We start from the raw sequence: 15,892 nt of genomic DNA, 5'->3' as shown, positions 1-15,892 counted from the left end.
TAACCCATTTTAGTTAAAAATGAACCAGGTTCACAAAGACATACCTTCTATTTAAGTTCAGCTGGCCATGGGGAACATCCACATGAGGGATTCAAATGTGGTAACTTCCAGTCACTGTCAGTGACATGCAGCTGGGAGACAAGCCTGCCTAAGAGCAGTGTCCTCCTCAGGGTGCACATCAGTGAGAAGGTTTTACTAGGAAACGTAACTCACAGCAGGGTAGATCCTGTTCTAAGTTAGCCAGAAGATAAAAGAACTCCTTACTATTTTGGTGTCAGTTGCCACTTCCCATGAACTCTTAGACAGTTTGGGCCTAAAGTAGCATTGAAAGGGCAGAACTTTTGACATTCTCCTCTGCAGGTAGTATAAAAACATTTAAGACTTTGAAGTACCAGTTCTAAGCAAATTAAAATATACTTGTCAAGAAGGACATACAGATGAAAAAGGAAGGTAAAAGATGGTTTCATCATTTTTTATTAAACAATAAGCCTAATTAATTAAATAAAAACATCAAAATAAGAGGAAGCGAATGTAGTGAGGGGACTGTGCTTCAGCTGTTCCTGCATGATGCTTTTAATGATCGGCTCCATAGAACAGCATCAAAGATTATTTTTAGGAGAAACATGTAACTTGATTAGTGTATATATATATATAAACATATATATAAAAAGATGTGAGGAATAAATTTAGTCAGAATGCACTATTTTTTTAACATCTAAAACCACTGAAAATTAACATGAACATTTTAGCATTTAAATATACCTCCATTTTTATTTCTTGAGAAAAGAGAGCTCTTAAGAATACAAACCTACACTGTTACATAGCTTGTAAAATCAGTTATGTTTATCTCACTGGAGTTACTCCAGATACACAGTGCATATGGGAGCCCCTAAAATGAAAATCTGGCTCAGCAAATGTGAAGGTGGAAGGCAGGAGGAGATAAATTTGATATGATTGTAGAACTGTATTCCTTCCCTGCTCAAGGCTGAGGAGTTGTTATAACACATCCGTTCAGCACACAGAGCAGGTACGATTTACATGGCATACAGTAGTTTTATCACAACAGATGGAATGATTTTAATTATAAAAGTTAAAGATAAAAGAATGCCAAGTTTTTCACTTCACTTGTTTTGGTGTGTCTTAGAGCAGTTGTCATCAGTGGGTACCTCGAGGGGACGCTTGCCTCTGAGAGTTAGACCTGATCTAATGTTGCAGAACAGACGTTAATAGAACAGCCCATTTCAAGGCAATAACATTGGGTTTTTTTCATCTGGTTTCTCTTTTTCTTTTAGGCAAAGGATATCCTTCCTCTCAGAGACCTCGACCAAGCAGTCCTTTTTCTACTGACAGCAACACCAGTGCAGCTGTCAATCAGAGTCAGAGGCCAAGGCCCACTAAAAAACACAAGGGAGGACGGTTGGACCAACCTTCCTTGCCTCATCGTAGGGAGGGAATAACAGATGGTAAGTGTTGTGGTGAAGTCCCTGATGATAACCTGCGACAAGCAGTGGGAGAATATAGAGTAATCTTTTAAAGAATATACATTATGGTGTATTATTTGCTTGGTGAAGTGGGGTTTCCAGGTTGCTATATGAGCAACATGGCAACACTAGCATTGTGGAGTTTGGTTGAGTGAGTCTTCGAGGAGCCTTTCTTTGTTTTAGCTCTGAACATGTTAGCATCACTTAGGTTTTCTCATATTTCAGTAACGTACCCATAAATGACTGCATTAGATGTGAGTTGACATTAAAAAAATGGCCCGTGGTTAATTTTACATTAAATGAAAGTAGCCACCACAAGCAGTAGCAGTATGCCATGAATTCCTAAGGAGAAGGGTAGGGCTAGTCCCACAGTGCTTTGGGTTTTTGTGCTGGTTTTGACAGCTGCCCAACAGTTAAGGTAATACATGCTACACTTTTCTCATGATTCTGCCTCATGTCTTGTCCATGCTTCTTCGTTCCTGACATCCGCTGACTTCAGCGGCTGTGTTTCTCTCTTTTACATCTCCACTTCTTTCTGACCACTGCTTCCCATCTGGAAATTTCAGGCATGTTTATTTTGCTCTTTTAATGGCTAAAATAGCTAAGTCTTCAATCATCTTTGTCTGCCTCCTCTTGAGTTTGGCAAAGGATGCAATTGCTGCCTGTAACTCTTGGAGGAGTTCTGGTTAGAAAGGTGGCTGGCTGGCTGGCTACCTCCCTTTCATTTCTTCTGATCTCGGTCCTGGCCCCTGTAGTTGTTGAAATGATCAGAGGGATAGGCCAGCAAATGGAAAAACAGTGTTAAAGGATATCTGTAAAGCCATGCAAATGGAGATGTGATCACTTTCCTCATGCTTTTAGTGTTTAAAGTGGTGCAATTCTGAGAACTACACTGTCCCACCTGCCTCAGTGGCTCTCGTAACAGTATCTGGACCATGGTAGTGCGTGTGATGCCATTGAGTCTATCTCCTGTGTACACCTGGACAAATCTTCCAGTGAACGGGGAAGGTAAAAATTACTTTAGATTTTAGTATAAACATCTTCCTTATGATAGTAAAATTTACTTGAGAGTTGTAGAATCATAGAATATCTCTAGCTGGAAGGGACCTATAGGGATTATCAAGTCCAACTCCATGATCTTCTTTGGACAAGTAATAAATAGATTTGATAGATAGTATGTTTAATTTGAGGTTTTCTTTTATAATGTGCTACTTATTACTCTAGGTGCATGTAGAAAAATATATTAAGAGCTTTCCAGGTGGACTGTGGCCACTAAAACCACCAGAGCTCCCCTCTCACTAATGTTTTATCAGGTGTACAGATCAGGTTTTGCAGTATGCTCTGCCAGGTTCCCTGTTTGCCAGACCATGAAGGTAGAGAAGAGATTCCAAAAGAGAAAGTGCACCAGAGGGTTACACATCATGCTCTGTGACTCAGTCTCACTACCATGTTATTTGAGGATGCAGCTTGAAGTAGCTTAGACTCCACTCATATGGATCTGAATTAGTTTAAACATTAATGCCCTACCCTTGTGGGTATATTCCAGAGGCCTCTCTGCTGCACAGATCTATTAAATAGATGTATCTATGAGAACAGTAAATTATGGGTGTTGCTTGTGGTGCTGGCAATAAACTTTCGTTAAGTTAACCCTTCTGCGTGACATACCCTGTCACCGTGAACTGTAAGCCCTTTGGGCCACAAATTCTGTGTATGTGTGAGTTTATGGTGCATTCAGTATGATGGGACCTTAATACTTCTGCTTTGGAGTACTATTGCTATAGAAATATTTAACAATAACTTGGGTAGCAGAAAGTTAACAGGATTCTGGTTCAGGTTATGAGACAGATGGAAATGTGACTCCTCAGGGAGTGACTCTGTCATAAAATCTGGCTTTGTTACCACCCCTAGGAAAACAAATCACTGGCACAGGTAGAAAGAAATGTCCTTATACTTGTAAGTTCTGTAACTTGCTTCTTTTCCCAGTTAATAATGAGAGTCTGTGCCAAAGCTTGATTGGTGCCTGAATCATTTGGCCAATGTTCTGCCTTCTAAAGGAGAGTTGGGGTAATCCCAGGCTGAACATCCATCTGCTTCTTATCAGGCTCTCTGATGTCCTACAGCTTCTCAATCACAATCCCTCCATTACTAAATCAGTAAGACCATAACCTCTTCACCAATGCACTTACAAATTGCTTGGCAAGTTTGATAATCCTGCCATTAGAGGCTGAAAGTAGTAGTCTGGATGACATCCCACTGGCCTTGTCAGTTACCAGCTCAGTGAGGGTTATCTGGCATCTGGAAAATAAATGTCATTTAGATGGAACTACAGTGATAATCAGTGAGAACATTCTGTATATCTTCACTGAAAATCCCGCTGAAGTCTCTAAATTTCTTGTTTCAAAAGTTCTCTGAAGTGCTAGACATGATAGAACGAGTTGGTTTGCCTCTATGCGGTAATATGTCTGCCTGTTAGGGACTGAGACTACGAGCTTGTCTGGTGTCTGTAACTCCTTTACTAGCAGTCGAAATGCCAACCATTAACTGTCATGTATGTGCATGCTTGCAAGTGTGTGTGGAGACGTGCCATAGTCACATGTGGACATGTTTGGCTGAGGAGAGGAAAGGAAAGGCAAGACAGTTCTCTGAGGCACTGCAGGAAGAAAACTCATGACTCCAAAAAACAAAGGGTCATTATATATGCCCAGGCAAGATAAGAGAGCATATTTAGTAATTTACCAAAGGCAGAAGATTTGCACTACGGGATTTAAGCTGTAGAGCAAATAAAAAGCCACGTTTCCAAATGAAGCTCTCTTCCAGCTTCTTTAATTAAAAAGGAAAGTTAGGTGTTATTTTGACCACCAACCTGACTGAGGCTGAAGGTGAAAAAGCAAATGGTTTAGTCAGTTGGCTAGAATTAGAAACCGTTCTTACAGATCTTCTCATACGTGTCTAGCATAGTTCACTCTGTATGCAGGCTGGAGCCAGCTTGTATTAATTCCCCAGTACCTTTAACTCTTCTAGAATTGTGTGAAGCTTCATTAAAAGATAAGTTTCAATTTACCCACAGATCTAAACCACACAGAGAACTTTACAGACACAGTTTTTCATTTCACATCTATGCATAAGGCAATCGTTACACCCATTTTGTGAATGGATGAAAGCAACTATGTTAACAGTAGATCAGCAGCATAAATCTACAGTAATTCAAGGAGTTGCAGCTAGCTGTATAACATGCAGTATCGTTTATGTACAAACCTTCTTTCATTCTCAGTATCTAATTAGTAACAACTATTAGGTAGCAATTTCCAGAGAAGGGTACTGTATGTTAAGAATTTTAATACTGCAGTAATTTTGACTTTTGTTTTTTGCTCCGATACTACTTAAAAAATCTGTTTCTGTTGAAGGGTAAATATTCTGTCTTGGAAAATTGCATTGTCAGATGTCATGTTATGACTGTGTTCATTGGATTCAATGCATTTCCATAAAGTGCTTATAAATCACAACTTCAGTAATCTCTATTTCAGACTGCACAAGCAGATGTCAGTGATGTGGTTCTCTACATTAACTGGTTATGATTGCAGTGAAATCAATTATAAGAAATGCTATTTTGGAAGCCAACACTATAAAGCAATTTTAACGTTGGCAAGATCCCATACCCTCCTGCTTCCATCTACAGTAACTCATGTATAGCCATTGTCATGAAAGGTCACATCGATATTCATAACTAAAAATTTCTCAAATTAATTAGTGCTGAACATAAAGCATACACCAAGCTCACTGACACACTGTTATAAGGCTGTTCTGGCCACAAGGCAGGTATCTTAATCTGGGATGTAGCACTTCAGCTGTGAACAAAAGTATGGGAGCAACATCTGATACGACTACTTTCCCTTGTTGACACAAATAACCCACATGTCCTCATTTATCTATAAGAGACAGTGTTGATGGAATGACATCTCAGCAACTTTGGAAGTATTTCTGCCCCATATATGAGGTATGAGTACCACCTCTAACAGCAAGGACATGAAAAATGTCTGTGTAGCATTTTATAAAGCCAGAATACAGACTTTGAAATAAATTCCCTCCAAAGGCCTCCTCACTGATTTCTAAAATGAATTTCAGTTTCACTCGTTAGAAACATCAGACTTTCCTGCAGCCAAAGCAGAGGTTTACATTTCCATGTCTATTGTTGAGCCAAGTTCAATTCCTTAATAAGCCTCCATAATACTGTAAGATAAAAAACACTCGAAAGCAGGACTTACCCATATCTAATGTAACCTAACACAGGCTTAGTGAAGTTAGTGGGGCTGCACAGATTTATTTGGGCTATGAATTACCCCAAACCATAGTTATCAACAAGTGTTCTACATATAAAATATGTATCAAATATGAGAGATTTTTCATTACAATACTAAAGTTGCTTCCCTTTTCTGTTTATTTTTATTTTGGTATGGTTGGTTTGTTTCTTAGTAATATGAGGCTTTTCTATACTATTATAAGTCTGTCAAATAAGCTTGAAAATCTTGAAAGATTGAAAGAAAGATGAAAGATGAAAATCTTACATTTGGAATTATAGTTAACCAGATTCTATAATTACCTTGGGTCAGGGACTAATAAACAAAACGTACTTTTGCCTTCACAAATGTGGTTAGAAGCTTGATCTTCAGTTCTGCAAGCGTCTTCATAGTCTGAGTGTTATACTTGAAAAGCACAGGAGTTATTAGAGACCAGGCAAGTGCCTTTCAGTTTTCAGCTGAAACTGTATGTGATCAGTTGTATCTGCAGGACTGCTAAACTTAACAGCGGCCATTATCTTGTCTCTGAAGACTCCAGCTCTTGGCTGACCTTTCAAACAGTACTTGAATAACATGCTGATCCATTGTTTGGTGGTTCCATTTCAACATGCATATTTCTCAGATGTATTGAGGCTTTTCCAATGACAGTAGTTTTGTGAATAATTTTTTTCCCCGATTTTGGGGGGAATTTCATTCATTTTGATAAAGTATATTTAGATTTTGAGTTTAAACCTCGAGGTGAAGGTGAAGCCCAAAATGGGGATGACGAAGCAATCCCCAATATGATGGGGGGAAATTGTCAACTGTCACAGATCACTTTTTCATAGCCTTTCTTGCTGTTACTCAAAGAGCCAGCTGGAGTATACCCCACAGAAAATAAGCCCCATGCTTAGAAATGCAAGTTAGGGCATCGTAATCTATTGATTTTTGTGGAAGTTAGAACTAGCAACACAGTAACCTAAATAAAAAACTAGCATAAGTTAAATCCACATTTCTGTTTAACATGGAATTTCCTCCTTTTAAAATGACCGAAGGAAGTGACTCATACCATTTGCAAGGGGCTTTTCTTTTCAGCATCAAATCACCTTCTGTTTCAACTGAAAAACTTAGTTCATCTAAATCTTATTCACGTTTTTTAGATCTTCCACCACCACCTGACCCGCCCCCTGGTCAGGGTTTAAGGCAGCAAATAGTCCCCGGCCAGCGTGGAGGCTCAGCAGAGAGGAAAGGAAGCTCTCTTGAGAGGCAGCATGCTCCGAACATAGATGAAACAAAGAGCTCCCTGGACCGGCAAGCTAGGACATCACTAGAGTGGCAGCGACAAACCCAGGAGTGGATAAGCTCTACAGACCGCCAAGAGGATTTCAGGAAAGCCCAACACAAACAAGCCTTCGGATCAGGTGTGTGTGTGCTGCACCAGCCGAGGCAATGCAGACGGCTCCTTGACACTGCTCAGCTGAGGGTTTCTGTACCTGGCAGGAGTCTAGGCTCACCTCATGCCCCTCTGTGCCAGCACTGGCAAGGCTCAGGCTGGAAAATAAGAAAGGGCAAAGTGAAATGAGAGCATGTAGTCCGAGGATTTTTCACTCCTGCAACAATGAAATCTCATTAGCACCTGACTTGGTGCATTCTTTGCAGTGTTTTGGCAATTAATAATGTTTTCAAGCAGAGCAGTGGAAAAAAAAAGGAACAGTTTCAGGCAGGCAGGGAAGGAGAAACAGGTTTTTAGAGTATTTTCTGTTAGATGTATTTATTTATACGTACAGGGACATATTTTCTACTTCTTGCAGCCTGTTTCTAAATTGGCAACGGCTGTTTTTGCATACCTGCAAGAAGGCTGATCCTTCTGAGCTGCTGACATTCCTTCCAGCGGTATTTAAAAGTCTTCCATTTATTCATGGATATGACCAAGTAACGTTCATCTCTTAAGCCTAGCAAGATGACAGCAGAGGTTTTCATCTTTATACAGGGCCTGCTCATTGCTGAGTGCTGGCTTTATTTCCTAACTGGGTTTCAAGTCTGTAAAAATGGTGCAGGAGGTGATGCTGAGCTGGAGTTGGAGTTCTGTAATACCTGCAGATTCCTTATCTCAGCCTGACCTCAAGGAAAAGCTGCTGTTTCAGCTTTTACCTTCATACTAGGATATTTCCTTTAACCTACTAATCACGTTATCCCAGTGGTGATTAGTGGTGCAAGAGGACAATTAAGAAGATTAAAACAAGCAAAAAGAAGGATACTAGATGTGGTGTTTTTGTAGGGCTACACTGTTTCTTCAAATATGCCTGTAGCTTCCAAAGTAACACTAGAGGTACTCATATTCATCTTTATTCTACTATTAATGCTCCTTGTTAAGCTAGCACACTAATATCAATGACATCCTAAAAAAACAAAGTAATGTGAGGGCAAACCTGTCATGGGGGCAGGATTTACTGAATATAGACCTCCTAAGAAATATTGCTACCCATATTTAAAATGTAAATATTTTAAATAAAATTCATATTTTAAAATATAGCAATAATTGTACCACTAAACCCCTGAATATTTCAGCTGCATAAACAAATGAGTTCATGTTGTGAAATGATGATGTCAAGTCAAGGTTTAAAAATAGTGTGTGAAATTCATGCTACTTGGTGAAATGGCAATTTTAATTACAATGTACAAGATATATGAACACATAGAAAAAAGCTTGTGTGTACTTTATACATCTAATTTCTTTGTAAATTATTATTAAGGTTGCTTCTCTGACCTGGTTAGCAAGAAGTCCCCTCCTTTTCCTGTGCTTCATAAGCGTGCAAATAGAAGTTGTCAGTTATTCTGTGATACATTGAAGGTATACAGTAGTCAAATTCTCATCTGCAGGACTTGCATTTATCTGTCCTTAAATAAAAAGAATCTGATCTTGACACTCCTAGTGCATAGAGAAGCATTGAATTTAGGGCTGAATTGATTACAGGTATCTTGTTCTTGTCAAATTGAGGATGACCAGGGCAATTGCACATCCTTTGTGCATGACAGAGGATTCCCTTAGGAGAATTAATGTTTTTACCCATCTGAGGGGTTCATAAAACTTGTGCACAAGGTGGGCCAGAGCTTCATGTCTGTCTGTCTGTCTTCTCATACCAGCTTCTTGCGCAACAGCTTCCTTGCTCTGTGTTCTTTGATGGATTTTAAAAATGTTACTCTTGTGTGTGATGCTTGTTTATATTACTAAATTCAGGCGGTTCAATGATATTAATTGTACTTCTTAATGATAAAAGTCTCTGGAAATTTATCCTGCCCTACTTTTCAATATATTGTAACATGACTTCCTCATTTATCAAGCTATCAGCTGCCATAAAATATCTGTTTGCAGCATGGGGGGCTTCATTCAGACATGACCATGCTGTGACTGAGTTTCAAAGCAAGACCTTTGGTTTGCAGTTGAATAGAATAAAAATACCTGATTCTGGAAACTGTGTTTCCACTGGTTGCTTTCAGTATAAACAAGATCACTGAGTTCCTGCCAGTGGCTTCTTTGTAGAACTGCAGTTACAGCACATCAAATATGACATTCTCAGCTACCTCTCTAAAGAAAGTAGTGCCTACATCAAGTTGCAATAGTTTTGATAGTGTTAAAAACCTTTGGCTTATCTTACGGGGTATAGGAACATTGTTACATACATATATCCTGATTTCATAGGGGCTAGAATTATAGCTTCAAATTAAAGGCTCACTATTTCAAAGAGAAAGGCATTGGCAAAGCCTCTCCGTATTCTTTGCAAGACTCGGGCGCAGGGCACTGTTCTGAGTGTTTACTAAATATGAGACCATTCTAAGGACTTAAAGACAACTACCTTTCATGTGCTAGAATGTTGTGGAAAACTTAGTCTTTAATGTCACAGTTGCTTATTTTATGGATTGTATTTATTTCTGAGGGCACAACAGATAATTTAACCCACCATATGCGCTATAATGATAATGCACTTTGTATTTATTCAAGGTCGTTTTTTCTCAATATTTCATTGAACCCAAAGGAGGCCTTATCCTGAGTCCACAAACTAGAAAAACAAATCAATTGACCATATATGTCATTTTCGAACTCTTTTGCAATGCTTGTGACTTTTTTTCTCATCCTGTAAAAGTGTATCCAGCTTTCTACTGAACTGATTTATGCTGCTTGCTTTATTGCTGCCTTAATGCAAGCTGTTCCATATTTTAGCCAGTCTTTGGAAACCAGGTTTGCATCTGATTCAATTGCTAGGGCTTGATATATAAAGAACAAGTAAAGTAATTTAGAAGACTATGGCTGTTAAATGCCATTTTATTGTGTCTTTTAAATATTTCTGTATATTTCAGCCAAAGCAGCACACAGTTACAGCACGAAACACCAATAATGCCCTTACGTCTTGCAGCGCAAATATTTTGGTCTCTTGCACAGGGCCAGAGGGAGATACTTTGCGCTGAGAATAAAATCAGCAGCCTGCCCTCTTCTGCGACAGCTTTACCTTACAATTGGGTTCTCTTCAATAGCAGATCACATGAGGAATTCCCATGTCCTACTCACTTGTGGCGTTAGGCACAAAGAATAAAATCCCTTGTGCCCCTGCTGCACCTTTGCAAAGGCTCCATGATCGTGAATAAAAGCATTTTCATCTCCTCTTTCTTTCCAGCCATCCCCACCTACTTTTTCTCCTGTGTTCCTGACCTCTGTCAAAGAAATTCTGTTTCCCCTCATCAGGTTTTTTATGAGTGAAGACAATGTGAAAAGCAAAATAAAGAAACCCCTTTAAGTCCATATTCACTTTAAAAATGTAAGATTCAAGCAGGAGATATTCCACTGATTTCAGAAGGGACAATTCCTGTGTCTAAGGTTAAGCATGTATATTCATATTCTTTCTTGAATCAAACTATATCTAGCAAAGTCTCTTTCTTCAGCTTATGAGGAAGCGAAAGTGGATCATACACAGCAAAGAAATAAAATAGTGCTTCTATTTAAGTGTTAAATCAGTGCTGCTGTTTTGCTTCTTAAGTTAGGATTATTACAGCAGTATTTCCTGGAAACTCTAATCAAATGTGATGGCTTGTTTTACTTCATGCTGTATGAAGGCATGTAGTCATATGCTTTATCAGTGTTAATCCTGCTCTTGTGAGCAGTTCATTATTACAGGTCTTCACAGAGGAAGAATCCAAGTGAGCAAAAATAAGCCTTTTGCTTATAATGGTACGTGAAACAAGCTTCAAGAAGATTTACTCACCCCAAATATTACAACTACTACTACTATGTATAATATATTTTCCAATGTAATTCACAACCAGTTAAAAAAATCTTTAGTGTACTTTGCATTGTTAGAAATTACTGAGCTGCTGGAAGCAAATTAAATTAGCTGATATTGTAGTTCTTTATCTAAATTGATTGAGGTTAGCATAATTTAAGCTCACGAAAAGGAAAAAGCACATTCATGTAGGCTCAAAGCAAAAGTCCAATCATAGCTGCATTGTTTTGGAAAATGTATGTGCATCAATTTTTATTGACGTACCTATGATTCATAATCTATTACTTTGTAATAAATCTAGGCTTTTTATAATTAATACAAACTAACTTATGAGTTTACATGAAAGCAAGATTAAATTCATACTAATTTCTTTGTATGTGAGATACAATACTGAGTTGTATATTCCCTTAGGTAAAAGTGCCATGCTATAAAGCAAGATAAGATATCTGAGGGCAGGAATTAATATAATGTCCATAAAAGAATAGCTTGTTTATTCCTATTTGTAGGAATTTATTTCAGTTTGTTTTCTTTTCTAGAAGAGGCACTCGTACCATATAGTAAACCCAACTTCCCATCCCCTGGCGGCCACAGCTCTTCAGGAACAGCTTCTTCTAAAGGATCGACCGGACCTAGAAAAGGTGAAGTCTTGCGAGGAGGTCACCAACGCAATGCCAGTGACCTTCTCGATGTAGGCTATGTGGGATCAAACAGTCAAGGACAGTTTACTGGTGAATTATGTAAGTTTATATCTAGCTACAGTTAAAACTCACAAATAGGCAAAAAAGAGAATAGTTATAAATCTGTTGTGAAGAGGAAGTTGAGTGTGGTTATCAGATTAAAATTTACACAGAACTTTTTGAGGTGTTTGTCTGTGGTGACAAACGAAGTTCTGTTCTTGGGTTGGACTATTTAAAATCTGTGTAAGCCATGCCAGCGTTATCTGCATGGTACACTTTCTAGTGTGTAATGCTTGTGTAACACTGGGAAAACTGAAAAGAAATTCTTGTCACTTAGAATTTTCTTGTCAAAGTGTGGTATGCTTTTCTTTGGCAGTTTTTCTCAGAGGAGTGAAAGAAAAGGGTGTTGATTTTGCCACACATGGTGCCAATCTTGTGATGCTTCCTTGATGAGTAGTATTCTGATCTTTTTGACCTTAGATTCAGGTCCTGTTTTTTCAACACTCTAGCTCAGTTTTTTAGTTGTTTATCCCAACTCTAACTTCCCAGGCCAGGGGAATTGTTTTCCAAACTTTTTTCTATTGTCATTCAATATCTGTTAAACCTGGTATAAAGCTATGTTAATGCTGTGTATGTGATGGTAGTACCAGATGCCAAATGTTTGACTCTACTATTTGAAGCCGTGCACACACACTCCAGCTAGCTCAGGCGTACTGGTATGTTTATCAGTAAAAGCAATGTAGCTGTTGGCGTGCCTGCTTCTTATTTGCTGAAGTCAAACCCTCAGTACTTCCTGACAGTTACTTCCCAGTAGCTCCCCAAACCCTGAAGGTGCTGTCTCAGATACAGTGTTGGTAAGTGCTGAATTTTAGCATCCATGGCTTTTCATCTTAGAAGCAATTAGCTCTCTTCTCCCAACCTAATGAATATTCATCCTGTGTTGCAGTACTATTGCCATAGGCTTTGTTTTTTGTTGTTTTGTTTGTTAGTTTGAGTTGGTTTTTTTCCTCCTCATTACAACCTCTTTCTTTTTGTTTCTCTTTATAGAGTAGTTGAGAAGACACATTGCAAGCTGCTCTGATGGACCATCAGGTCTGAACTCATGGAAGTGATGACACTAAACAGTGCAATGAACATTTTCTTTATTTATGTACTATTAAAAGAACTGTAAATGCAATGTAAAGACACACAGCCACACATATCCCACAGATATTTTACTTGTGTTCTTCTCTTTAATACACCATCCACCTTAAACTATTCCTTGTCAGGAGTATATAAAAAAAGAAAGGAAAAAAAAAAAAAAATCACCCTCCAGGATGAAAAGAATTTCCTTCTGTATATAATTTCTTTTGTTGCATTGCTATGCAAGCTCACCTTCTTTTTAGCTATGTTCATATTCATGTCTGTTTTTACTGGTCTGTTGTACTATATGTGAATTAATAGGCTGTGGTGCCATATATTAACTTTTAATTGTGTAACTTTTATGTTTAAAGTTTGCACTGCAATTTTATTTGGTGATAAGCACAAAACTCTACTCCTCATGACATGAAGAAGAAAAATAGACTGAATGTGTGAAGATGGTTTACGTAATGTAAGCTACTTTGGATAATGCTGGATGTAAAGCAGTATGTTAGGTGGGTTTCCATTGGGGTGTAGAAATGAGAAAGTGACAGGCAAAACTGATGTCAGTGGAGACATCAGAGACAGATTTAAATCTTTTAAAAGCAAGCAACATAGTTGCTCTTCCTATTTAAGAAGGGGTCAGAAGCTGGAAGTGTGAGATTAAAGAGTGAATATGAAAATAAAAGGTAGCATGAGATGGCCTAGACCCTTTCACTAGAATGATGCCCTTAGTATCTGTTTTCAGCCATCCCATGCCACTAAGTAAAAGGAAAGAAAAACAAACCTTGCTACAAACAAAAGAACTTAAGGTGTTTCACTAAAGCTGTTTTTATATTGCAGTTTTAACGAGTTATTACCATTAATTTCTCCAACCCAAAATATAGACAGAAATTTCCCAGGAGAAACAAACAATATAAACACAAGGAATACCTAGTAAGTAGTTAAGGATGCAATTTATTATAAAGACATATTCAGGCTGCTTCCAAAAAAATTGAAGTATCAGAGTATCAGAGTATCTTATTTCATCTTTCCAATACATGTACAGTACAATAGAGGATAGAGCTGCACCACTGAAATTCATGACATTAATTGTTTTAATGCAGTCTAAACAATCCTTTGTATTTTATTACCTGAAATCTGCAAGAGCTGAAGCTGGATCCACTAAATTCACAATAAAATGTTTAAAGTTTAGAAGGAAAGCAACAGTCAATTATTTTTGGCTCGTATTTAAGTACATTCCTGGCAATACAGTACATCCAAAAAGTTAGGTATAAGCAAAGAAAATCTTTGACCTGTGTTTTAGTGAGTGGCTTCAAACCCTACTATGATGAGGAAATAACGCATGTTTATACACTTTTTGAATAAACCAGACTCTGTAAGTGGACATTAATGACAGCATCCTGTCTCTTCATTAATTTTCATGACTTTGTCCAAATCTTCTGTACCTCTCAAATCTCAATGAGTCAATTGTCAAGCTTTTCTTAGAATACTGTATGTGGATAATCCACTCATTTGATGCTTAATTTAAACATTGCATCCTACAGCTTATTTCTTTTAGTTATCTGACCGTGAACACAAGTTTCCATTTGAATACCCTTTTCCTATAACCAGTCTATGTTGTTTTATATATTGCCTTGGAGCTCACCAGTATTAAGGACACTTTTAGTAATGACAGAATTTTAGAAAAGTAAATTACAGTGCTAAATATGTGTTGCTTTTCATTTCATTAACTTGTTCCATGATAAGATAAAACACTACAGCCATCAACTATAACTCAGCACTATTGACTATTAACAATACTAGTTAACTTCCTTAAGGCCAAGACTGTTATTTAGCAGGTTACAAACCAAAAAAAGTTGAGGAAAAAAAGTGTATGCATTTATATATGTGACCAATGAATATATGTAATTTTCCTGCTTGTTAAAACATTATAATGAAAACCATTACGTAAAAGTGTGCAAAAATGTTCTAGAAAGATAAAGAAGGCATCATATTTACATATGTATGTTTTTTTCTTTTGGTATTATCATATGAAGCGAAGATTATTCAGGGTACAATTCAAATTTAATACTCTGGAAAACATTTAACTCAGTCACTGGTAGATTTTTTTTTTGCTTTTAATTCAAAAGCATGTGCTGAGCTTTGGTGGAACACCTTACTCACTATATTCTAGTCAAAATCCAGTATCATTAGACTTCGATAAAGCCATCCCAATTACTTTCGAATACGTGTTTTATCTCTTCCACTGGAAAGTAAATGTGTGTCAGTATTAAAGCTGTGCAGTACCATGATATTCACTAACTTGTCCATCTGCTTCTGTACATTTTTGTTCATTAATAAGTTGCTTACAATATTACATAAGGTGGTGTTGTGTATCGCAAACTGTCTCCATTATCTTACAGGTGATGTCTCTTCTTTTTTTCTCTCTCTTTCTCTCTCTTTTCTATACAGTGTACTTCCAATGAACCACAGTACATATTTTTTAAAATATGCCATTTAATTTACTATTTTAAAAGAAGTATTCTTCTTTTTTTAAAAGAATCAAAAACATTTATTGTGAATAATGTGTTTAAAGAAAAGGGATGTTGTGGCAGCACTTAGAATTGTTTTTTAATTTGTTTTTTTTTAAAAGAATACCTGTTTATTGGCTACAGTTTGTTCACGAAAAAGTATGACCTCTTAATGTGTTTCATTGGTATTGTTAGTGCAGCGGAGTTTAATTGGCATAAAAAGTTGGTTAATAGTACTGTTGAAGTGTGTATTGTATATTTACTGGGGAAAAAAATAAAACATATTCACATTTCAAATCTATGTTAAAAGACCTTGAGTAAGGAGTCAATATGTGAAAATCCAAACTGGGAAAATCAGGCAATAATAACATAGACTGAGCTATAATCATCACTGTCCACTTACAGGTGACAAGGAACATTTTATATGCTGGTTTTTGAACCAAGCTAAGAGCTGCCTATAAATAAGCCTGTGGTAAACATTGCCTGTCACAGGGATTTCTGTTTAAGGCCCTGTCTATATTGGGAATAGTTGTACCAATGTAATTGCATTGATGC

General features: G+C 37.5%; 1 protein-coding gene across 19 annotated transcripts in view; it reads left to right on the top strand.

Moving 5' to 3' along the window:
* The window catches only part of ROBO2 (roundabout guidance receptor 2), a 1,076,913-nt gene extending 1,061,275 nt beyond the window's left edge, over positions 1-15,638 (top strand). For 11 of the 19 annotated variants that reach the window (XM_057404328.1, XM_057404327.1, XM_057404336.1 and 8 more), the window contains 4 exons: positions 1,293-1,463; positions 6,916-7,176; positions 11,565-11,765; positions 12,753-15,638. In XM_057404328.1, the coding sequence (XP_057260311.1) occupies positions 1,293-1,463; positions 6,916-7,176; positions 11,565-11,765; positions 12,753-12,754 (635 nt within the window). In that variant the 3' untranslated portion in view covers positions 12,755-15,638. The remainder of the gene's footprint in view (positions 1-1,292; positions 1,464-6,915; positions 7,177-11,564; positions 11,766-12,752) is intronic. The other 8 variants (XM_057404343.1, XM_057404341.1, XM_057404342.1 and 5 more) reach the window with 3 other exon arrangements.
* Positions 15,639-15,892: the final 254 nt, after the last annotated feature.

Source organism: Pezoporus wallicus, unplaced genomic scaffold, assembly GCF_028554395.1.
Source record: "Pezoporus wallicus isolate ANWC-B61680 ecotype Strahan unplaced genomic scaffold, APGP_CSIRO_Pwel_v1 contig_5922, whole genome shotgun sequence".
Lineage (NCBI taxonomy): Eukaryota > Metazoa > Chordata > Aves > Psittaciformes > Psittacidae > Pezoporus > Pezoporus wallicus.
The sequence above is the reverse complement of the archived record's forward strand: the minus strand, read 5'-3'. Positions and strand labels throughout refer to the sequence as shown.